Genomic DNA, 22,354 nt, shown 5'->3' on the forward strand with positions numbered 1-22,354 from the left:
ATTTTATCCAGCATTTGAATCCAACATAGAATCCTTTGACGTCGTTTGGTCCTCGAGTGGCAAAGTGACATAAGAGTCGGGGCCAACGTTTGCTATCCCGGCTTTATGATCCAGAAAGCTTTTATTTGCAGTTACTCGGAAGGAAATTAGAGACCCCTCTTCGATATGCGTCTTTTTATCGTATAATCAGAGTTGACGGGGCTTGGAGGAAGCTTCAAAGCCACTATTGTCACAGGCATATGCAGAATTAACATCCACAGCGGTGATTCCATAGAAAGGAGTGGCGTCCACATCGAAAGACTTTGGGGCTTGAATAGCTCGGTTGTTCCCGCTGTTGTTGCATCTTGCCTCTTGCTCTGGGACGATCCTTTGCTACAGCTTAAGGCCCCGAGATAACTTCTCCAGTTAGGTCTTTTGGCCTAGTTGTGTTGATAAGAAAGGGCGAGAATCCATGGCGGAGGTCATCTTTGGACAATTATATGCTCTGTCACAGGTTTGAAAGACGTATCCTTTAGTAACTTGGGCTAGTTTCCTTTTTTCCAGCAATTGTCGGGTCTTGGTATGTTTCTCGAATTGAGCATAGTAGCTTTTTCGGCTGTTCTGTCAAATAGGACACAATGCTTGCTTGGGTCCAGTATGCAGATGTTCAGCCCACAATGACCAAAACAGCACAGAGATATACATAGTAGAAGGCTGGCACGATGCTGTCAACGTTTGCCACAGAGCTCTTCATTGACACAATAAAGAGTCAAGATATTGCCGGGACATTAGGTTGCCGATTAGATGTAGCAGAAGGTCGTTAAGAGAAATATAGCTAGCCACTCGACTCAACCTTTCACACAGGTCTTTGGACCAGCACTTTGCTATAGTCCTTTATATTATGAACACTATCTCCATAGGATGTCCTCCGAGCGCTTTGATGAATGCGCTTTTTTCTGAAGAGAACGATTTCTGAAATCAAATTGAACCAGGTTACGAATTTTCGAATAGGCATGGGCTCCCTGCTCCACAACACCAGCACTTGCAAAATGCGTGGGCCCGGACGCAGCAGGAGAATTTTTCATGACTGTAATGAAGACAGCGCACGCACACCTCACGGTACTGGTGGTTGGGCGGCTCCGAGGCGACAGATGCTCCGTATCATTTAGGAGAATGCTAGCTGGGGTCACCCATAGCGCGACCGGCTTTCTTCCATATCTCATCGGCTATTATTTTCAGTCTGGAAAGACTGCGATAAACGCACAGCAACACGGGGTTTGAGCCAGGTAATCTCTGTATGAGAAATAACGAATTCGTCTGACGTCTTTGGCTTGAGGAACTATAGATGTGATGTTGCTTAGGGAAGTGGGACGATGTATTTAAATATGTCTCTGGTGCTAGGTCGCGTCCAGAACGCAAAATTCTTGGCTGTTTTCCAGGTTCATCGTATGGAGTGTTAACCCCCCCCCCGCGAATCCTGCTGTCACGTAGACATGTTCATTCGATGGGAGCACACATTCGTTCTAAAAATTCTTGGGCTGTTGACGCTCTTCTTTGATAAAAGATCCGAGCCTGGCTTCCATCGATCGTTTGAGACCCGAGTGTTCAGGCAATCATGCTAACGAATTGGCATCTTGACAGCCAATGTCTCTAGAGCACTATTATAAGGGAAACGAGCATGTGAGATGTTAAATTCTGCGTCAAAATCAAGATAGCTGGTCATCGCCGGTGGCATTGAGAGATGGGATCAATGATGAGTGAAAGGACTCTTCTCAACTATGTACAATTATACCAATTCACTCAACCACCGCATTTGACCGGCTCCCTTACCTACCATAGTATACACTCCGGAGACCTTCCCCACTTCTGTCAGTCTTCCAGGTTTTCTTATCACTATCAAGCCTCAGCAAGTTGATCATTGCCAAAGGATTCAACCGGATGTAAATCACCTGATTACCCCGCCTGTCACCAGCACAACTCATAGTACAGTATCCCCATATAAATGCCCCGAAACGGGTCTCAATTGCTGCAGATGCGATATAGCTATGTCGTGCATGACAGCTAAAAACACATATAGAGTTATGCCAGGCACTATACGTATAGTATAGTAGTATTCCACTCGAGTATTCTGTTGTATACTTCGTAGTTGACCGGCTCTGCCGCGATCGTCGCAAGACGTGCTCTTGACGTCAGTGCGGGAGGACATCCTTGAATGCGATAAAAGGCGCTCTTCTCTTTCTCTTATTCTCGTAGAGAAACAAATCCTGCACAGGTTTGGCACAGGTACTCATAGTACACCGTACTCCCGGTTCAAAAATCCATCAAAATGGTAAGTCAGATCCCCGGATCGCTCCCGATGTTCATCCCGTGGAACCGAACCGCTCATCTAGATCGCACATCTCAATCAGGCCCCCGTTCTTGCCCGTCAATCCTCTGACAGCGGTGATACCTGCCCGAGTACTATATCTGGCGGTGGTATAGCCGGTATCGTTATCGGATCGATCGCCGGTACCCTTCTGCTGATCTGGTTGTGGAAAGTGTGCAATTTAAAGGGTGCGTGGAGCGGTGGAGAGTCTGATGTTGGATATGTTCCTGGAGCTGGGGCCGAGACCGGGGGTCGACGGCGTAGACGGCGCACGAGTAGCCCGTCTGTGGTGGAATACGTGGAGAAGGGGAGCCGTTCGCGGCCGAGGTATCGGGATGAGCCGAGACGGCCGTCGAGGGTGTATATGACTTGACGAACTGTTATGCCTGCTATGGTTATGACTCGATGTATTTGTTATGGCTGACTCGGATGTTTATGATGACATGTCTCGGAGGTCAATATGGAATTCTTCATGTTCGGATAAAACGACTCAATGAACTCAATGTCTTAAACAAGTGTGCATTGACAACATTAAAATAGCACATCGCGGTGCACTAAGCGAGAAACAAGCATTGTGCATTGACGGTGTCACTAGAGGTACTCGGTAGATACAGAAATAGAGCAGGCTATGAAGGCCGCAATAGAGCCGTATCGAGTCCGTAAAGATAAGCCCCTTTTTTTTTGTTTGCCACTCTCCTATTAAAGAATCAGGGTCTGTAGCGGGCCCTCAGACGGCACTAGTTTCAGCGGGTTTGCTTGGTTTGCTTGGTTTGCTTGGCTAGTCTCAATTTTTACAGGTACTACATAGTGCATACATAGTAGAGAGTGTAAGAGTGTTATTGACTATGACTACAAATATACGAGTAAATATTTAACGAAATACATAGTTATGTAAATCATATTCAGGATCAGATCAGTAAATCAGTCACCTGACCCTGCAGATTAGGTCATCCACCGACAGCCAACCACAGACCAGGACAAACCCCGGGCCTCCTGCCGATCTATACCTGAAACAGCTAAACTCTGATTAACACGATGGGCTAGCCTTATCGGGATTAGCGGTGGGGTCTGGACTAAGCATAGATTACTCGAATAGGAAAGCCCCTTACAGCACTAAGAATAATTCGGCGGTTGAATTCGCCGCCGGTCACGGGGTTTGATCTCTGTTCTTCTCCTCTTTTTTTTTCTCTTTTTCTGTTCTTTTCTCTCTCTTCTATTCTTGTTCTGCTTCTCTTGAATATATCGCGCTCTCTTGCTGTGGTGGGCTGTTGTCCCTCGTTCATTCTTTGCTCGTGCGTTTCAGCGCACTTCCACTCCTTTTTGGCCTTTGTCTGTTGGCCAGCCATTCTTTTTTAGCAATTATTGAGCAATATATCTGCTCGCCCTCGCCTACAGCAAGAGATTCCTTCGTTTCTTTCATTTGATCCGAATAGCTACTACCGTCGCCATGCTCGCCCGCTTCTTCATCGGCCTGTTGCTGGCCTGTATCACCTCCGTCCATGCCCAGACCTTCACCAACTGTAACCCTACCAAGAAGGACTGTCCGGCTGACCCTGCTCTGGGTACGAACCACACGTGGGTTTTCAACGGAACCCAAGACGAGAGCATCTGGGCCACGACCAATGGCGAAATCGACTGGACCAAGGACGGAGCCGAATTCTCCATCAAGAAGAAGCTGGACTCCCCCACGTTGCAGTCCAAGTTCTTCATCTTCTTCGGTATTGTCGAGACTCACGTCAAGATGGCCAAGGGTGGTGGTATTGTCAGCAGTGTTGTCCTGCAGTCCGACGACTTGGACGAGATTGACTGGGAATGGGTCGGTTACAACACCTCCCAGGTGCAGTCCAACTACTACGGCAAAGGAAACGACTCGAGCTACGACCGCGGCGGTTACCACGACGTCTCCAACGCTGACACCGAGTTCCACAACTACACCACCTATTGGACCAAGGAGAAGGTGGAGTGGTGGCTGGATCAGGAATTGGTCCGCACTCTGAAATACGAAGACGCTTTGGATGGAAAGAACTTTCCCCAGACCCCGAGTAACATTCGTTTTGGTATCTGGCCCGCCGGTGACTCTGGTAACCCTCTGGGTACTATTGAGTGGGCAGGTGGTGAGGTCGACTACGACAAGGGTCCTTACACCATGGTCGTTGACAAGGTCCGCGCGCACGACTTTTCGTCCGGCAAGGAATACGAATACACAGACGATACTGGTGATTGGGAGAGCATCAAGGTTGTCGAGTATGTCTTCCTTTACTACTGTCTATTATATGCATGATGCTAATTGTCATTAGGGGCAACTCTACCACTGTCACCGAATTGAACAAGCCGCCACCGAAGTCCCTATCCGAGAAGTGGGATGAACTGCCTACCGGTGCCAAGGCTGGTGTTGGTATCGGTGCTGGTGCTGTTGGTGCTATTGGCATCGCCGGATTTATCTTCTACTGCATCAGACAGCGCCGGAAGGGCCGCCTCGAAAACGCTCTCGACGACTCCAACTGGAACCAAGACCGGACCGAGATGAGCAACTTCCAGACGGACTGGAAGCAAAGTGAACTCCGCAACAAGGGCTACCAACCGGTTTCCTAACCGTCGGCTCACGAGTATTCCAACGAAACAAGCTCTGGTCTAGTCCGCCACCAACAAGGGAGACCACGCTATACTCAGTCTCCCACGGACTTGGGTGGGTAATCTCCCGCCCTATCGCAGGTCGACCTGGTCCGGGGATTACCCCGTGGGTGTTTGGCGTCTTGGCGTTTGGGAGTGAACTCCTTCTTACGACTTTTTGACCGTACATTTCTTTTTTCTTTTTTTTTCCTTTTTTTTTTTTTTTTTTTTATATATATATATATATTGTCTTTATTATACATCTTCTACTTTCGTTTGGATACGTGTATACGTATTTTTGGCCAATATTGGATCTCAAGGTTCTTTCGCTGCCTTGTATATACCACAACATGTTTGTTTTTGACTTCTGCACATATGGATGTGGTTGATTCGTCCTACTGAATATATACGCTTCGCACGGGCAGTCTATTATACAAACGTGCGTGATCATGTGCTTCGCAGTAATCACCAAACTGATGGCACAGCTTGAGATGACAGTCTACCGAGTCTCTCTTTGCTGATCTGAAAGCACTCAGGTAGACCTGTGTCGTCCCACTCCCCCCCAAGCACCAATTTAGCAACACCAGGTGCACATGTAAAAATGCGCGCCATACCTGCAAAGTCAGCTTCATTCTACAATCTCAAAAACAGACACTCACCATGTCCATTAAACCCCGCACAAACAAACTGCCCCGGAAACCCCTCAACCTCCCCAACAAACGGCACCGAATCCGCCGTCATCGCAACAATCCCCGTCCAAGCATGGTCCAGGCCTTCACCGTGCAATGCATCCTCTGCATTATAGCTCGGAAAAATCTCCCCAAAACTACGCAATGCATCCAACACAATCTCCTCATTATACCTGCTATCATCCGTACTCAACTGCCCATCAATCGTCTCCCTGCTAAGCGTAGGATTCGACCTCGACACGCCCAGGATAAGCGTCCCGTCTGCTTGTCGCTGGATCAGGGAGTAGAAATGATGCAGACTGTAGCGCAGCGAGAATGTGTTTTGGAGGATATTCCTCCCTGTGAATGCACCTGTCGGGATCAACGAATGTGCCTGGGCGCGGTTCGGCGTGATATAATCATCCAGCAGGGGTAGTAAAAACGCAGCATGCGCATTGGTACAATGTATCACTTTCTCAGTAATCACTGTTCCCCGGGGCGTATGTACATCCCACAACCCAGACCCAGCATTCGACGACTGCGCTATAGCTATAGCCGGACAAAACGTAAACAACCTCGCACCTCTCTCCACCGCGCTATTCAAAAGAAACTGTGCTAATTTTGCCGGATGGCTCGACCCAGCCGGCCATTCGTACGCAGCTACTGCGCCGGGGACTTTCGTTTTCGCCTGCGCTTCTGGGCCAGTGTAGTATTTGATATGGGATACATCACCGCCTGCGTTTTTATATGCGTTGAAACTCGCAACTTCGTACTCTGCGAAGTCGGGGGTCATGCAGACGTCGAATGTCGTTGTGTGGTGGAAGTCGCATGCCACAGCGTGTTTTGTGATGAACTCGTCTACCTTTTGTAAGACCAGGCGCTCGTTGGCGATGATTTTCAGCGCTTGCTCGGCACCGTGGACTTTGGAATATGCCGTAAAGCCGCGGAATGCATCTACCACAACTTATTATCAACCATCTATCCAATCACTAGTAAAAGAAAAAAGGGAACACACCCGGTCTCACATGCCCCGCATTCCTCGAACTAGCACCACCAGCCGCCTCTCTTGCCTCGAGAATAACAACTTTTCCCTCATCAATGCCAGCCTCGAGTAATTCAAACACTGTTAGAGCCCCCGCAATGCCTGATCCGATGACCACGTATTTAGCCGAGGTTGGAACAGGGGTGGTGCGGTTTGCGTGGAGATGGGGGAATGGGCGTGTTGTGCGTTGCCAGTAGCTTAGGCTGGGGGTTTGGTTGGGGAGGGTGTTTCCTTGGGGCATCTTTTTATTGTTGTTGGTGTTGTGTACAGTGTTGGCGATGGAAGGGGTGGAGATATACATATTTCGCGGGGTCGCTGATCTTATCAATCAATCAATCAATCAACATTCCTTATCATGAGGTTACGGTTACTCCAAACAGGGATGGGATACTAGCGCATTCTTGATAACCATGATAGAGAGGAGGCGGTTATTGGCGGGGGGGGAATGCCTATCGTGATACTGCCTGTTTGGGAGGAGATATGAATACTGCTCGCTATACCGTCTCCTCGACAGTAAGAAGCAAACAGTTATGGCGTCTTTCAAACGCTTAATCCACAGACATACCTCACAAGGAGATTCGAACAATGCCCGCTCATCGGAGGAAAGGGCTCTTGTCCGGCGACTGGATATGTTTCTGTTGACGTTTGGGTGTATTTCCCAGGGTGAGTGAGCCATATATCCCCCTTTCGGAAATGACTTGAAAGTTGAAAACTGACCTGACGAGTAGTAATTAAATACCTTGACCAACAAAACATCAACAACGCCTACGTCTCCGGCATGAAAGAAGACCTCCATCTCCACGGCAATGAACTCAACTAGTACCCTCGCACCATCCACCCTAGCATAAAAAGTCAAGACTGATCAACGAATACAGCTTCACAACAACATTCAACGTCGCCTACTGCATCATGCTCATCCCCTCCCAAATCATCCTAACCTACGTCCGCCCCAGCTTCTGGCTCCCAGGCCTAGAAATCCTCTGGGGTTTTCTAACGGGTCTAATGGCAATGACAACCAGCGCGAGACAAGTCTACGTGTTGCGGGTGTTTCTGGGTCTTTGTGAGAGTAGTGCGTGGCCGGGGATGATTACTTTGTTCAGTGCGTTTTCTTTCTCCTTTAAAGGAATCAATCTGGACTGAAGGGACCGGGGCTGATAAAGTAGTGCACTGGTACACACCCACCGAACTCGCTAAACGGATGGGTTTCTATCACTCCTGTCAAGCAGTGGGACAGATGCTCTCTGGCGCGCTTCAAGCGGCTATTACGAAGACACTGGATAATCATGCGGGTCTGTCTGGCTGGCGGTGGTTGTTTGTTATCAATGCGATCATCACTGTTGTATGGGGTTTCGCGGGATTTATCATGATCCCTGATCTCCCTAATAAACCGAACCCGCGAGCAATCTGGTTCGACAAGACCATCGACGCGGAACTCTCCATGCATAGACTATCCCGGAACGGCCGCGCAGAACCGAAGCGCATGTCTTGGGATGCTGTTAAGCGGACGTTTTCGGGGTGGGTTGTATACTTCATCACGGTGCTGTACTGTGCATCTGTCCTAGGAACATACGGATACAACTACTTCTCGCTGTTCCTCGAATGGGTGCGCAAACCAGACGGCTCCCGCCGCTGGAGCACAGCACAAGTCAACGCGATTCCCATCGCCGGCTCCGCCATAAACGTCGTCTTCGTGTGGTTCTGGGCCCTACTATCTGACCTCCTCCGCACCCGCTGGACACTTATCATCACACAGTGTGTCATCGCCCTCATCCCCTGCATAATCATGTCCCTCTGGACCACCCACCCATCCACCCTCCCTCTATCAGCAGCCTACACCTCCTACTTCCTCTCGTACGTGCCACTAGGCACAGCACCGCTAATCTTCGCCTGGCTATCCGATCTCATCCCCCAGGACCCGGAGAGCCGGGCGTTGATTGTGGGCGTGAGTGTGGCGGGGTATTATGCGATTTCGGCGTGGTCGCAGGTTCTTGTGTGGCCGGCTGCGCAGGCGCCGGTTTATAGGGTTGGTTGGGAAAGTGCGGCGGGGTTGGTAGGGGTTGTGGGTGTTATGACGGGGGTGTTGAGGTGGGTTGATGGGAGGTATTTGGAGGGAAGGAGGGTGGCGTTTAGGGTGGTTAATGGGGTTGGGGTTGATGGTGGGGAGGGGGATGGTGTGTCTGGGGGAGGAGTTGGTGCTGTGGAGGATGGGAAGGGGAAGGGGAAGACGCAGACGACGGTGAGGGGATTGGAGTAGGGCTAATGGCTGGTTGTGATAGTATGTTGGTAAATGATATAGTACCACCATAGACCTTGATGAGTCTCTAGATTTGTCGCAATGTAATGGAACACTGTACTAGTGATAGAAGGATGAATAGAGTTGTTTGAAGATATAGACCTTCTTCTAGCAGCCGGCGTCACCACCTACACTCCTTGATCGTTTCTCGAATCTCACTTATCAAAACACACTAGTCCACACTGGTCATGTTCCGGACTATCACCTGCCGCTGGGAATTACATTGTATTATACTAGAAGTACCAGGAATGTAGACTGTCGTATAAATCTGTATTGTGAACACACTTGACATCTCAACGCCTCAGCGTGGTTTTACGCCAACTTCCTCAATCCTTGACCGATTAATTCCCACCGTTTGGATACACCTCTTCCAGAATAACATCTATATACCCCAAACACCGAGTAAAGAATTGGCACATAACCTTCATTTACATAAGTACAATTCCTTTCAAAGTGCTTTCAGCGAAAACCTACCACCCCTTGTCACTCATAGTCCCACCACTCCAGACTGCCTCTCTCGCGCCTGAAGAGTAGGGTATATTCCAAAAATACTCCGATGATTATTGTAATAAGTTCGGTGGTTGACTTCGCAAACATGTTCATCAAGTTCATCATTTGACTTGTGTGCCTCGCAAAAGTGCCTAGCACAAAGAACGCACTCTTCTGTCTTCTTGGACTTTGGGTCACGGAGTCGATGATAATGCTTTGCGGGTCTTTTCAATGCCATGTCTGCACAGATAAAGCAGATATTCTCGATATTCATGATGGGCAATACTTGTGGGCGAAGGCGAAGACGCGATGGTGGATGGTTGTTGGTAAGGGGATACCGAAATGATTTCTATGACATTGGGGGGGGGGGGTAATGGAATTTAAAGCATGAGTGGCATGTCAAAAGTACTAGTGAGCCATGTCTGAGGGGTATGCATATGTATCTTGTGCGAAAGGGTTGCATCTGAGGGATTTGGACCATCGAGTAATTTGATGACCAGCTGCAGCCAGGATGCGTTCCATGAAGCAGTGAGGCATCGAAAAGGGTCATAGGGCCTCTATTGAAGCTCGCAAGGCACAACAATCTACATCATTGGACATGAGTGGGTGACGCGGTGGTTCAAAATGGCGCTGTTGATAAGCCTGAGGCTATTGGGGTTTCAGTCTCCGTTTAGCTATTTTCTTTTTTAAACAATAAGCAACAAGTGAATCTGTGATGTATGAGGGATATCTAAACCTGAGCTTTGAAGTTAGCGGGTTTTTCGAGGGCGGCCTTTCCATGTCATCCCTGAAAGCTTTCGGATAGCATCGTTCAGTTCAACTAATGAAAGCCATCATGGATAGGAGACAATTGTAAATCTGGGGAGTGTAATAGTATACCAATTTGTCATATGATAAGCTTGTTCAATTGGTATTTTTATATGTGCATCTGCCACACATATGTTCATCAGCAAGTCTAACCTCGCCAGTCGTCATCTATAAACAGCCAAATCAAACGCTCAGATGCTACAACCGATACCCCCTTCCCTCCCCATTCAACCTCTCCCACATAGCAACTCTCTTCTCATGCCCAGCCCAGAAATCATCCACCCACTTCTGCTCAAAAACCGGCAATCTCCGTCCCGGCTGCCCCTCCCCAGGTTCCCCAGCTAACCGTCTCATTTCTTCGAAATACTCCTTGAAATCCGGATGTATTAACGTGAAACCGGGCCCGTCGCCTTTTACAGAGATGCGGTCTGTTTCCCAGCGCTGTTGGGCTTCGAGGGGTGGGAGGGAGGCTTTACCGGCGAGGACACGGGCTGCTGCGACGGCTTGCCATTCGAAGATTTTGAAGGTTAGGCCGGTGCCGACCTGTGTTGTTACTTGTTAGCTTTTGCAGGTGAGATGGAAGATGGGGGAGGGCCGTACAGCGCCAATGAAGATGAGGCTTGGATCCCGTTGATGAAAGACATGCTGGTATAAATCCGGGACGCGGTTATTCCTCGTTGGAATGTCAGGAAGGAACGGGAGTGTCCAGCTAAACCCAGTCCCGAAGATAATGTGATCTACACCTGCTGCGGAAGTGCCATCTTCGAAGTGCACGGTCCGATCGTCGACGGAGATATGCGAAATGGGCGGCCGTTCTGAAAGCTGGGGATGTTTGAATGCTTGTCCTCCGAAGTAGACGTTGTATTTCCCGCGGGTGACGGTGTAGATGGGTGCTTGGGCGTGGTCGATCAGACTAACTGCTGTGTCTGCTGCGGAGACGGATGCTCCCACTGTGACCACTTTCTGTTCAAGTCTGGATTAGTGTCATTCTTCCTTTCAGGCTGGGAAGAGAGCATACCTTCCCGCGATACCCCTCCGGACCCCGATATTGCTTGGTATGTTCAACACCCCCCGGATATCGTTCCACAAACTCCTTCAACCCGGGAATAGCAGGAATATACGGCACGGAATAATGCCCCGTCGCAATAACAAGACCATCAAACGACTCCGTCCACCAATAGTCCACATTCCCCTTCTCACCCCGCCGTAACGTGAGCTCCCACTTCCCCGAATCCGGACTCTTCACCGCCTGCTCAACCGTGGTATTGTACTCGACCAGATCCTGGTACCCATTGCGATTGAACAGATCGTCGATATATTTCTTGACAACAGTGTGGTGTCGAAACGGCGTATCCGGACCGTGCAGGGCAATCGACCGCTCAGACCGGACGGGGGGGATGGTCTCCTGCGAAAACGACATAACCGAAGCGTCGACATTGGTCTCGAGCGTGGGGTAGATGTGCGAATCGGCGAAACGGTTCTGGGAAACGGCGGGGGCATGGCATGGCAGTTGAGGGGGGATGGGAATGGGCGCATCGGCTGTTCTGGCGGAGAGTTTGTCGATGTCTAGTGGGAGTCGGGGTTCATTTGGGCGATGGATCCTGCATACATAGGTTGTCTCTGTTAATCATAAGTCGGTTGTCACCTGAAGAGAGCCCCGTTTCTCCGCACATACCAGCATCCACCAGACTGGTCCTGGCGCTCGAATACCCGGACCGAATCAAAGGTCTTTTCCTGCACCAAAGCATCGACGGTGATGGCCCCTGCAGGCCCCGCGCCGATAACCGCGACGCTTTTAGCTGGCATTTCAGCAATTCGTTAAGCGATACAGCCAAAATTGCAAAATTGTTCCTGCGCAATTATCAGTAGGATGTCCGAATCTTAAAATACTTAGCCAAGGAGTCACGCCATCGGAGCTTCATACACGCAATGCCCGCAGAGCCCAATAAAAGAATCGCTCACCCGTCAATCCCGCGGATGGTCGCTGGTAGCGAGGGAACTGCTGTCGTCGTTTCTCTTTTGGGACCTTGTCCCAGTCGTTGTGCAGAATCGTAGCGTAAAAGATCCGCGGTGCTGCTGATTAGCCGGCGATCGTGCGCGGGCGTTGTGATTGGTCAGTAAATTAGCCCCAAGCATGTAAGAGTGTATAGTTAATTGTAGCCATTATTCTGCGAGCAACTCCGAGATACCTGTTACGGAATCTGAATACCTAAACCAGCTTCATCTCCGTTATAAAGATCTAGAAACCGAAGCAAAACCACCTGCACTACTTAACGCCACTGTTACAAATGCAACAGCCAGTTATCTGAGGGGGATCATGTTAGAGCACAGAGCTGCATAGCAGATTTATGCATGTCTTCTACTTACAAGCATATCCTTATTGAGGTTCGATTCGGAGTCCATCTGGCTTTCAAATCCCGCTCACGTGTGCGCCGTGCAGCTCACTGACTGCTTGGCCTGATAAGTCTTCATCCTCGGTGAAAACGATGGTGTCAACATATCCAAGCTCTTGTAGGCCCAGCAGTAATATCAATTTTGGTCCACCATGCTCGAGTCTATAAATAAGGAAAACAAAGTTAACAGCGTCCAGGTGCCCGACGGATCGAGTTCTGACATTTCCCGAGTGATACGCTCCGACTACGCCGACGACGACTATCTCCAAATTGCGCACAAAGCTTACATGGAATGGCGCAAATAGCCTAAATACAAGGGCATTTTCTATCCTGCGCCGTACATCCTCACGGGTGCTGGCAACCCCTATGGCGAGTCCTGGATCGCAAAGACGACAAAAGCCCCGACCAATCGGGAATTGCCATGGACCAAACTTGAAGACGCTGCAGCTGCAAAACGGAAATACCCGGTGCTAAGCGGGAAGCTCGCGACTCCAAAGTTCTCAGGCTACTGCAATGAAGATGCCGGTTGGGCAGATGCCAGCAAGACTGTCAGCCAGCTCCGAGATGACTGTCTTGAGCTGGGACATTTCCTTCGTCTGCGGCCGCGCCGGCACCGTCTCGGGGTTTGAGACTGACCCAGACTGCACGATCAGAGGGGTCAAGACCCTCAGTGGATCCATGATCCAAGGTGATCATTTCATCGTCACGGCTGGTGCTTGGATGACAGGTCTTGTCCCCATGTATAATTCCACACTCGTGACAGCTCAAGTCGTAGGATACATTCTGCTTACTGAATGCGAGATGCATAAATACAAGGACCTGCCCATCCACTCCAATTTCTCAACGGGATAATTCAACTTCCCGCCGCATGAAGATACCAAAATGTTGAAGATGGCCGTTCACGGATGGGGATATACACGTACTCCCAGTCGAGAGGAGAGTGCCGGCGACAGGTCATATATTCCTTCGCCTCCTCGGATTCCTCCACGCGAGCGTGCAAACTTCGCCCCTCCCGATGGAGAACAACGGCTGCGACAAGGTCTGGTCGAGATGTTTCCTGAACTTGGAGACCGGCCATTCGAACGGTTGGCCCTGTGCTGGTACACCGATACGCCATCGGGTGACTTCATCATGGACTACCATCCGGACTACCGGAGTCTGTTTGTTGGTGGAGCGGGTAGCGGACAGTATGGAGACCCCCGATCATGCAAAAGAGCGATACTGACGAGAGTGATGCAGCGCATTCAAGTTTCTACCCGTCCTCGGCGAGTACATGTCCCAGGCCATCAAGAAGACGCTGCCGTGCCATCTTGCGAAGAAGTGGCGGTTCCGGAAGGACTGTAGATAAGACAGATACTTTTTGTGGGAGATGGGAGCCGCGGAGGGCCTGCGCGACGGGAGCTGCAACCCCTGAAAAGAGCAAGCTTTGAGAATCTCAGTTGTACATTACTTTTACTGAGCACCGCCAGGTAGTACCTGCCGGCTAGTATTATGCAAGGATGTGCAAGCGTCAAAATGCATTCCTCGGGGTCTGATTTACTACCGATAAGAAATACTTTGGAATCAACGTCTACTACATCAACTTTCTTTCCGTCTGGCAGAGACTCTCCTGTTACCTACACGAGATACGAATGAGAAAAGTTGAGACTCTCTGGCTTCCAGACTCACGCCCAAATACACGCCAAACTGCATGAGTGTAAGTCCCAATTGTCAGACAAGCACCTGCTTCGGAATGCCCTATTCTCGAAACGGTCGCATACCGACCTCTCCAGTCAACGGGAGTACTGGAACCCATGGATATCGATGCAGCTTATTCCCCACGCATCAAGTACTATTCTAAATCATCCATTTATCCATCTTGTTGCCCTGCGGGACAATCGTGGCTCGTCCCAGTCACGGTTGTTCCTCCAACAGACTGTGGACCAGACATTGTTCCATTCCGGCTGGGTATTTTGGCTCATACAAACGTGCGAGGTTCTTGGTTTTGAAGTGTACAGCCCCTTAGTCAAGCATTTGGTGGCAGCCACGGCGACAATATCATGGCTTTTCCAGTTCTCAAGAGGCGACGAAGCTGCCAGATAAGCGAAAGAGGATCTGGAACGATGCGAAAGATTCTTCTTGATCAGCATGTCAGATACATGGCCTCACATTTCTCAAAAGGCACATATTCCAGCACTCGGTTCGCAGCCCAGAGCTGATAAACCCTCCTAAATAGCTCGAGCTTCTCCGAAATCTACAGGCCCTCGCAACAGACAGATTTCAGCAAAATGCTGGCAAAGGTACAACGATTGCCTTTCCGCCATCAATGTTCTGGAACCTCCTTGATCTTACACTTTGTTATATGGCAACAACTACACTTTCCCGCGATGGCGGAGCCGGACCAGAAACTGTATCTGACGCCAGGATGCATCACCACACACTTTGTTCATCCGCTTGTAGAGGACGAGGCTGAGCATCCGGTTGCTTCAGACCATGTTCATGGTGGTGCAGAGGCACCTATAGCAAATCCAGAGGACCTTGAACAACTGTATATGGCTGATTTATGCTCTCAGTTGCTGCCTGATGATTTTGATTGGTTGTTGACTTAGTCGCTGTCTTTCGCCCTATATGGTTCTTTTGAGAATCCCTCGAGGAGAAGCTCGACTCTGACCAGTTGCCTTTGTGGAATACAGGAAAGCCCGGGATTTCTGAATTGGCATGCTTCAAAACAGCTATGAGCTTGTTTTGAACTGGTAGTGCTCAAGCATATATTGTTCTGAGAATTATTTCCTGCTCCGGTTATACGATATATACTATTCTCGAGAGAAAATCGGTACATACGACCATAGGGTGTGGAGAACAGGGCTTCCCGTCCGCTCAGCCGTACTTAAGCCACACGCCGGCCGGTTAGTAGTTGGGTGGGTGACCACCAGCGAATCCCGGCTGTTGTATGTTTTTTTTTTTTGCCTCGCTCGCGTAGCGAGTGAGGCTGTATTTCTAGAGCACTAGTTGGGTGTAGGTAATTAAGGTGATACCTTAATTACCAGCTAATCCTGGCTGTTGTATGTTGGTGCTCACATCTTCTCTTTGATTTTTTTGGGTTTAGCTCCCTTGCCGCCCTGTCTCCAGGAACTCAGCCCTGGGCTTGCTGTGCATTCAACTTCTTGGTAGTGTTAAACTAGTCGTCCACCCGGCGGGGGTAAACTATGGTAGAAGCGTGATAGAGTGTATATGGAGGTAGTATATGTATGTAACAACTTCGGTAGTAATAGCCAGTCCCATTGGTGATTAGACTGAACGCTGGTCTCTCTAACGTTCGCCCAGCGGTCCCTTCCCTGTCTACCGGCAGCGATCGTTTCTCCTCGACGATGATCGTGATGTCATCCGGCTTCGCGGAAATGTACGGCAAAAAATTGAACAGGTCGATCTGATGCGTCTGGAGAACGGCATCCTTCCTGTGATCGAGCTCAGTAGATGTTTCCCAGGATGGATTTGGGGGTAGATGGGTGAGGAGAGGGGGACACAGCGTCAATGTTGAGGTTTACCAATTCTGATACAATTCCCGCAAAGTGTTTAGGGCCTTCTAATCGGAAGCGTAGGAGCGGTTTAGGTCGAGAGCAACATGGCGTTGGCCTGTGGTCTTTGGATTCAGATTTTTTGCATTCGAACTCGCGGCTTGGTCCGGCAGAGCCAAATGACCCAATGTCTCAGGATGGCTTGAATCTATGGCAACGTTACTTGATGTTTTGTCAAGTTGGGATGTACTATGGTTCTCGTGGAAGTGGAGTGGTCGACTGGAAGACAGTATCAGTTTCTCTAGGGTTTGCCATGATGGCAGTTATCTTAGCTTTTAAGCCTTCCCAGCATATCCTCTCGCCTGAAAGATGAGGGTCATCGCGATGGTGCTAGTAGACATGGTGGCATAAGCGCTACCAACAGTACCTTTGAAATCCCCATTCAAGTTCAACCATCGATCCAGAAACAGTAATAACATCGAGCACACGCCATATACCCAGCATTAAAATGAGGCCTGACCATACAAATGGGGTTTATCCGGCGGTTAGTCCATCAGAGTCACAGGTGGGCCCTCCTCGGCTCCCTTCCCTTGATCAGGCCGGTGTTCAAACGCACCACGCAGAAAAGAGACAACAGAGTGGTTAATCTAGTCTCAGGAGGGTCAAGTAACACAACCATTGATGGATGAATGATTAGATGACCACAACCTTCAGTGCAGAACTGAGGTTCTCAGTTGAATTTAACTACATGTTGTCGGACGATGGAATGTTCCCTAGAAAACTTTCCAAGCGCACAAGGGAGGAGCAAAGAAAAGCCGTTCAACGCATGAGAAGCCAAGAGACGCAATTTTCTTTTCACTCTTCTCTAGAACCGTAAAGTAAAAGGACCTATTTTCTTTTTCATTTTATTTCTCTTTCTCTCTGTTTTACCGTTTCTCTCTTCTCTCTTTTTATTCTTTGACCGAATCTGCGAGGGTCAACTGTATCTATCCAATCCCTTACGTCTTCAACCAAATGAGAATTACTGAGAAATAGTGAAAGAGCTTGACCTATCCAACATGGATAGAGTATTATTATTATTTAATCAAGTTTATTGTCCATACCGAGCCCTAGAGCTATGACAGACCATGATTCATGGACTCGAGGCCAGCAGCTATTCTACAGTCTCCTGTCCCTATGAGTTCCTGAGGCAATCGGGCCTCCCCTTCTATAATCTTTCTGATCCTTTTCCTCGCCCCAGACCGCCTGTATGCGCAGGGCTTTCGAGCAGAGTGTTCTCCTTGTGTTTCGGAGCAGGGTGGGTGTGGCCTAATCTAAATCTCAACTAGCTGGTTCACCTTTGCTATCTGGCTTTCCCCACTGGTTGAAATATGCTTCCCTGACAGCCTCGGCGCGAGCCCCGCTCCTGGGCACAATCGTTGCCGGGAAGGCTTTTGGCTTGGAATTGAAACCTGGTAGCACGCATATGATTTAGTCCCGTTAAGAAAATGCTAAAACCACGGGAAGTAGATGGCGGACAAAACAGAGACTTTTTGTACTTACCAGTTGTAAATGCCAAAGGATCAGGCTCTTGTACATGCCCGTCCGCAGTCATGTATTTCTTGAAATTGAAAGCCCACAGTAGCCGAGCTGTTAGGATGAACAGGCTGAATTCGCCTATATGCTGGCCTGGACAAGCTCGGCGCCCGAAACCAAAGGCCCAGTGTCCGCGACTAGCGCCGTACTCCACTCCGTCTGTTGTTTGAGCAGTTGGAAATGACGGATCGGTGAAGCGTCTAGGATTGAATCTGTCCAGTTCAGGATACATTTCAGGATCCATGTGAATTGCCCTACATAGAAGTGATATTCATGTCAGCTTCCTGTCTGGAGTGGCCTCACTTAGTTGCAAGAAAAGCTCACCAGTGGTTTCCAAGTATGGCAGTGTTAGCCGGGATGAAGTAGTCGCCGTAGCGGTTGTCCTTTACGGACATGTGCAATATGCCTTGCGTTACAATCGGGCGCCATCTGAGGGCCTCTTTCGCCACAGCCTTGATGTACGGAAGATTCCGTTGATCTTCAAACTGCGGCAGACGGTCTCCACAAACAGCATCCAATTCATTCTGTGCCTCAACTTGAATTTCGGGGAATAGAAGGAGGGCCATTGTTAGAATTTCCAGAGCGCCGGATGTTGTGCCGCTGCCAGCCTCGAACATAGTTCCGCAGGCATATGCACCTTCGTCATCAGTCAGGTCTTTTTTCTCCCCCTTGTTGAGTAACTCTTTGGCAAAGCAGTCACCAATGGGTGAGCCATGGCTCAGCTTCTTCTGAATGTCTTGCAAGAGCTTCGTGAAAACGGCATACTCGAATTCGTGGGCAGCCTTGCCCAGGCGCTTGAATGGTGCCATGAATGAAGGCAAGAATTTCAATACAGGGAGAGAATCCACAAGAAATGCTCCCGGCTTTGCAGTACTATGTTTGCCCAACAAGTCAGCAGTCAGAATGGGCACTTATACTGTGATCCTCAGACTTTAATTGGCGAGTAGACTTACTGTTCAAGGGTGTCATTGACTTGAACAATGTTTTTAACGTATTCTTCCTTGCCCGTCACAACCGGCATATCGTATGTGAGACCCATGATAAGTCCGCTCGCGTAGCGATAGTAATGACGTGCGAAGTCTTGAGGCTCTTGCAACAGATCGTATAACAGTTTACGTGATTCGCGATCTTGACGTGGTTGGTAGCTCAATGCTTTTCCAGGCATTGTCATTTGGTGGATGAATTTCCGGACTCTTCTCCAACGGTCTTTGAATGGAGTTAGGGTCAGCAAAAGTGAGCCTCAAGGATGACGGGTGAGAAACCTGCCTCCGTAGAGCATCAGCAGGGGCCGAAGATTGCTGGATAGAACCTCGCACGCCATGTATGTCTGCGGCCGTGAAGAATAACTGCGGCTGTTAGAAAATATATTCTCAGTCACCAGCCAATTTTTCACTTACTTTTGACCGCGTCGCTCCAAGAGTTCCTTGGCCGTCTCGTTGTCCGACAACACAATCAGGCTTTCCCTGCCAAGCTTCACTTCCATTATTGGCCCATATACGTCCGACCATTCCTTGAATTTGCGCCAGGGATAGTCCTTGGGGAGCTGGTGTAGGTTACCGAGGAGAGGTAAACCAGGCGGGCCTGGAATAGGCTTGCAGCCTGGCGGCAATTTCTGGTGTTTTCGAACTGCTCCTGCGTTAAAGAGCAGGACAGCCAAAAATCCAGCAGCAACAAGAACCAGCAAAAACATTTTTGTTGGTACTGATGCAGAAAAGGGAATCCATCTTCTGTTCCTGATGTGAAGCCCAGCGCAATATATGGTTTGCCGCAAGACTATTTCCGATTGGACTGCGGAGATCCCGGCGTTCACCATCGAAGCTCGCCGACACCAGTTGGGGAATTCCCAATCTAGTTTGGCTTCAGCGCCTGTCTTGACGTCGGCCCATGGGGACCCCGCATGCAGTTGACCTCGGTTAGCAATGAGGACAAGTGCGATTTGAGGAATTACACCCTCACAACTCCAATTTCAAGTTCTCTGACCCGGAAATCCAACGCTTTTCCATGAGAATCCTGCAAAGCCCACGACCGAAACATGACAGGTCTTAACGACAGCAACAGTAATGAGCCAGTCTCAAAACGCCGAAAAATCCAGCTGCCAGCGCTCCCCAGTCGCCCGGGAAGTGGGTTGTCAAAGTCGGTTCGGAAGAAAACCGTGGAGGCTTGTCAAAAATGCCGAGAGAAACGTATCAAGGTCCGTTATCCATCTAACCAAGCAAATATCATCCACGCTCTGGATGAGAATTAACAGCTTGTAGTGTAACGGAAAGTGGCCCTGTGAAAGTTGCTGCAGGAAAGGCTACGAGTGTAGTCTGAAATCCACAACACAGGATGACCATATTCAACTGACCAAGTGAGCTCGTGTCTTGTGTTATGTTTCCATTCATGACTAATCATTTGCCAGTGTCATGGATCAAATACTCACGCGGCTAGGTCGGGTCGAAGAGATCATGCAAAGGAAACCTGAAGGTTTTGGAATAAATGAGGGTAGGAGACACAGCTACAACATGAAAATTCAACGCCACTGATTTCACTATAGGACATGATGATGCACTTATCAAAGACGGGCCTAAAATCTCCTCTGTCACAGAGGTGAATCCACAAACGGGCTGTTTTGAGTACTATGGTATCTGCTCGTGCTGATTCCCGTCCGATCGAACGATGTACTAACGAGGCCCGTAGGTGAAACCTCCAACTTTTTTATAGCCAAGTCCCTAGCGAGGAGACTGCAACATTGTGCGGACCACATTTATCCATCGTCTCGCGATCAGGACGATGCGCAAGCGCGAGTGGGAAACTGGAGCGCCGAAACCGATAAACTTGGCTTGCACACCATGCTGGACTCGTACGACCTCGTCATGCCTCACAACACAGCCATCCGGCGATATCAGACGCTCCAGAAGGATGTTGCAGATCGGCATTTGGAAAACTTCTTCGCCACCATCCATATCTACTTCCCGATATTTGATATTCCAAGATTTCGAGCCAAGTACTCTCGCCTAAGAGACCTCTTCGGCTCAAATCTATTATTCACTTCGCCGCGAGAGAACCAGGTCCAGCAACAATCGTTGTGCCTGCTATACGCAGTTCTTGCTCTAGGTGCATTATATGCCGACGATGATGACAGCTCATCCTGGGCTTCTTGGTATTTCTCTGAGGCGCAAGAGTTGCTCGGACGCTTGTTTGATGCGGTCAGTTTAGAATTGGTGCAAGCAGGAATGTTCATGGTAAGGTCTTTTTACAGTCATTAGACCTGAATTAACTTTGAGCTAGGGAGCTTATGCACAGCATGCTCTCAAACCAAGTTGTCCGTAAAATGCGCAGGTACTGTGATTGGACATGTAACTGACATTTTACAGTGGCCTATACCCTGGCGGGGACCGCGACTAGAATGGCATTTTCCATCGGCCTAAATGTTGACTCCAACCTCACATCACACGACTGGGACGCTGAGGAAGGGCGGCGCACGTGGTGGATGATATATATCCAGGAGGTCGAATTGAGCGTGGACTCCGGCCGGCCAATGTCCATCAGCAAAAGTGACATTATAGTCGACCTTCCGAAGGAGTACGGCGCAGTTGGCACGACTGTAATTCTCCCCACCTTCCTCTTCCGTGGCAAACAAACTAACGGCCTGGTGTTAGTCAGGCTCAGATCAGCCACACCGACCGACGGCTGAGTTCATAAAAGCTCTTGCGGGAGTCGCTCAGATAACCTGTGCTATTTTGAAGTTTGTGAGTAATCAATGGCTGTGATCGATGATGCAATGAAGTATTGACCACTCCCATTATATCGTAGGTTGCGAGATGTGGCAGCGCTATTGGCAGAAAGAGGTCGTCCGCTGCCCAGATTCCGTCATTCGATGATCGGTTGAACCAGTGGCGGCAATCGCTCCCAGCCCTGCTCATCTTCGAAGATGAAGATCTTCGTCGAGAGTCAGATACTGCCAACAGCTGGATCTCACGCCAGCGGAGCAGTCTTCTTGTCCGTGAGTGACAATGTCTACAGCAGGGGCGTGCCGGTGTTTCGAAAGATATCTAATGATACATCAGACTACAATCTCGCTCTTATCGTCCTACATCGGGTTTCTTTCACAAAAGCTGACCTCTTGGCGGCTAGTCACCTGGTCAAGAACTCTCAGTACACTTGTATACAAGCTGCGCGTGCTATCATTCTGCATGTGCATGGCTTGTTTGAGGCCGCGCCTTGCCTGATGCGCTGGAGATATTACTGCTATTATTGCCTACAGGCCACCTTGGTACTTTTAATGAAAGTCATCGACGAGCCTGCGGCCGAGGAAACCAAGGGAATAGTCGCAGCCTGCCAGCTGAGCATTAGCGTCTTTAGGCAAATTAATCTCAAAGCTGCTAAGCGGTGTGCCGAGATAGTGACCCAAATAATTGAACGTTGGAGAAGGCAACAAGATGTTGGGGAGGCCAATTCAGAAGATTTGTGGTCAACTTTCGATGCACCTGCAGGAGCAACGCATCTGGAGCCTATGCCAGAGAGTCATGATTTGGACCTCCCCATCAATGACGATCTATGGGCCTATTTCGCGGACTCAGAAATGCATTCACGCTCATTCGAAAGTTGGTTGGATATCTTGAATGCGGAGGACCTGGATAAAGATCGAACTACTTAA

At 49.4% G+C, this 22,354-nt stretch overlaps 10 protein-coding genes across 10 annotated transcripts; 6 read left to right on the plus strand and 4 right to left on the minus strand.

Annotated features, from left to right (window-relative positions):
- Window positions 1–2,100: 2,100 nt before the first annotated feature.
- Window positions 2,101–2,780, plus strand: ASPGLDRAFT_555547 (uncharacterized protein). The gene is made up of 2 exons (XM_022548144.1): window positions 2,101–2,308; window positions 2,388–2,780. Exons 1-2 carry the CDS (start codon window positions 2,306–2,308, stop codon window positions 2,715–2,717), a joined length of 333 nt encoding a protein of 110 aa, XP_022399275.1. The 5' UTR covers window positions 2,101–2,305; the 3' UTR covers window positions 2,718–2,780.
- Window positions 2,781–3,571: 791 nt separating this feature from the next.
- On the plus strand, window positions 3,572–5,185 carry ASPGLDRAFT_49382 (glycoside hydrolase family 16 protein). Its single transcript, XM_022547092.1, has 2 exons — window positions 3,572–4,588; window positions 4,642–5,185. Exons 1-2 carry the CDS (start codon window positions 3,792–3,794, stop codon window positions 4,934–4,936), a joined length of 1,092 nt encoding a protein of 363 aa, XP_022399276.1. The 5' UTR covers window positions 3,572–3,791; the 3' UTR covers window positions 4,937–5,185.
- A 45-nt stretch (window positions 5,186–5,230) lies between these two features.
- ASPGLDRAFT_49383 (NAD(P)/FAD-dependent oxidoreductase) lies at window positions 5,231–6,966 on the minus strand (the record flags this gene model as incomplete). The annotated part of the gene is made up of 3 exons (XM_022547093.1): window positions 5,231–5,568; window positions 5,614–6,576; window positions 6,638–6,966. Coding segments are annotated over 3 exons (1,441 nt in total), but the record flags the coding sequence as incomplete, so codon positions are not given.
- A 228-nt stretch (window positions 6,967–7,194) lies between these two features.
- Window positions 7,195–8,918, plus strand: ASPGLDRAFT_129924 (uncharacterized protein; the record flags this gene model as incomplete). The annotated part of the gene is made up of 4 exons (XM_022540929.1): window positions 7,195–7,327; window positions 7,390–7,483; window positions 7,540–7,763; window positions 7,828–8,918. 4 exons carry the CDS (start codon window positions 7,195–7,197, stop codon window positions 8,916–8,918), a joined length of 1,542 nt encoding a protein of 513 aa, XP_022399278.1.
- Window positions 8,919–9,097: 179 nt separating this feature from the next.
- On the minus strand, window positions 9,098–9,783 carry ASPGLDRAFT_49385 (uncharacterized protein). Its single transcript, XM_022547094.1, has 2 exons — window positions 9,432–9,783; window positions 9,098–9,379 (listed from the first exon to the last, which is right to left on the minus strand). The coding sequence occupies exon 1, from the start codon at window positions 9,718–9,720 to the stop codon at window positions 9,445–9,447; it is 276 nt and encodes a 91-aa protein (XP_022399279.1). The 5' UTR covers window positions 9,721–9,783; the 3' UTR covers window positions 9,098–9,379; window positions 9,432–9,444.
- A 668-nt stretch (window positions 9,784–10,451) lies between these two features.
- ASPGLDRAFT_130081 (uncharacterized protein) lies at window positions 10,452–12,059 on the minus strand (the record flags this gene model as incomplete). The annotated part of the gene is made up of 4 exons (XM_022540938.1): window positions 10,452–10,796; window positions 10,854–11,216; window positions 11,272–11,854; window positions 11,929–12,059. The coding sequence occupies 4 exons, from the start codon at window positions 12,057–12,059 to the stop codon at window positions 10,452–10,454; spliced, it is 1,422 nt and encodes a 473-aa protein (XP_022399280.1).
- A 739-nt stretch (window positions 12,060–12,798) lies between these two features.
- ASPGLDRAFT_68007 (uncharacterized protein) lies at window positions 12,799–14,119 on the plus strand (the record flags this gene model as incomplete). Its single annotated transcript, XM_022549215.1, has 6 exons — window positions 12,799–12,843; window positions 12,952–13,240; window positions 13,287–13,417; window positions 13,583–13,833; window positions 13,886–13,986; window positions 14,016–14,119. The coding sequence occupies 6 exons, from the start codon at window positions 12,799–12,801 to the stop codon at window positions 14,117–14,119; spliced, it is 921 nt and encodes a 306-aa protein (XP_022399281.1).
- A 79-nt stretch (window positions 14,120–14,198) lies between these two features.
- Window positions 14,199–15,228, plus strand: ASPGLDRAFT_1496100 (uncharacterized protein; the record flags this gene model as incomplete). Its single annotated transcript, XM_022542053.1, has 2 exons — window positions 14,199–14,825; window positions 14,868–15,228. Coding segments are annotated over exons 1-2 (501 nt in total), but the record flags the coding sequence as incomplete, so codon positions are not given.
- Window positions 15,229–17,235: 2,007 nt separating this feature from the next.
- Window positions 17,236–19,405, minus strand: ASPGLDRAFT_75716 (cytochrome P450; the record flags this gene model as incomplete). Its single annotated transcript, XM_022549816.1, has 6 exons — window positions 17,236–17,591; window positions 17,683–17,969; window positions 18,040–18,588; window positions 18,669–18,921; window positions 18,982–19,061; window positions 19,113–19,405. The coding sequence occupies 6 exons, from the start codon at window positions 19,403–19,405 to the stop codon at window positions 17,461–17,463; spliced, it is 1,593 nt and encodes a 530-aa protein (XP_022399283.1). The 3' UTR covers window positions 17,236–17,460.
- A 196-nt stretch (window positions 19,406–19,601) lies between these two features.
- On the plus strand, window positions 19,602–22,354 carry ASPGLDRAFT_59563 (uncharacterized protein; the record flags this gene model as incomplete). Its single annotated transcript, XM_022548383.1, has 10 exons — window positions 19,602–19,906; window positions 19,971–20,065; window positions 20,117–20,199; window positions 20,252–20,338; window positions 20,395–20,939; window positions 20,986–21,019; window positions 21,072–21,301; window positions 21,357–21,446; window positions 21,511–21,700; window positions 21,765–22,354. The coding sequence occupies exons 1-10, from the start codon at window positions 19,748–19,750 to the stop codon at window positions 22,352–22,354; spliced, it is 2,103 nt and encodes a 700-aa protein (XP_022399284.1). The 5' UTR covers window positions 19,602–19,747.

Source organism: Aspergillus glaucus (genome assembly GCF_001890805.1).
Source record: "Aspergillus glaucus CBS 516.65 unplaced genomic scaffold ASPGLscaffold_15, whole genome shotgun sequence".
NCBI classification, from domain to species: domain Eukaryota; kingdom Fungi; phylum Ascomycota; class Eurotiomycetes; order Eurotiales; family Aspergillaceae; genus Aspergillus; species Aspergillus glaucus.

Excerpts from the sequence above, each read along its gene's own strand:
- ASPGLDRAFT_49382 (XM_022547092.1), top strand. The coding sequence starts at position 3,792 with ATGCTCGCCCGCTTCTTCATCGGCCTGTTGCTGGCCTGTATCACCTCC. Across the intron at positions 4,589-4,641 it reads GAGAGCATCAAGGTTGTCGA|GGGCAACTCTACCACTGTCA; the intron begins GTATGTCTTCCT and ends AATTGTCATTAG.
- ASPGLDRAFT_49385 (XM_022547094.1), bottom strand. The coding sequence starts at position 9,720 with ATGAATATCGAGAATATCTGCTTTATCTGTGCAGACATGGCATTGAAA.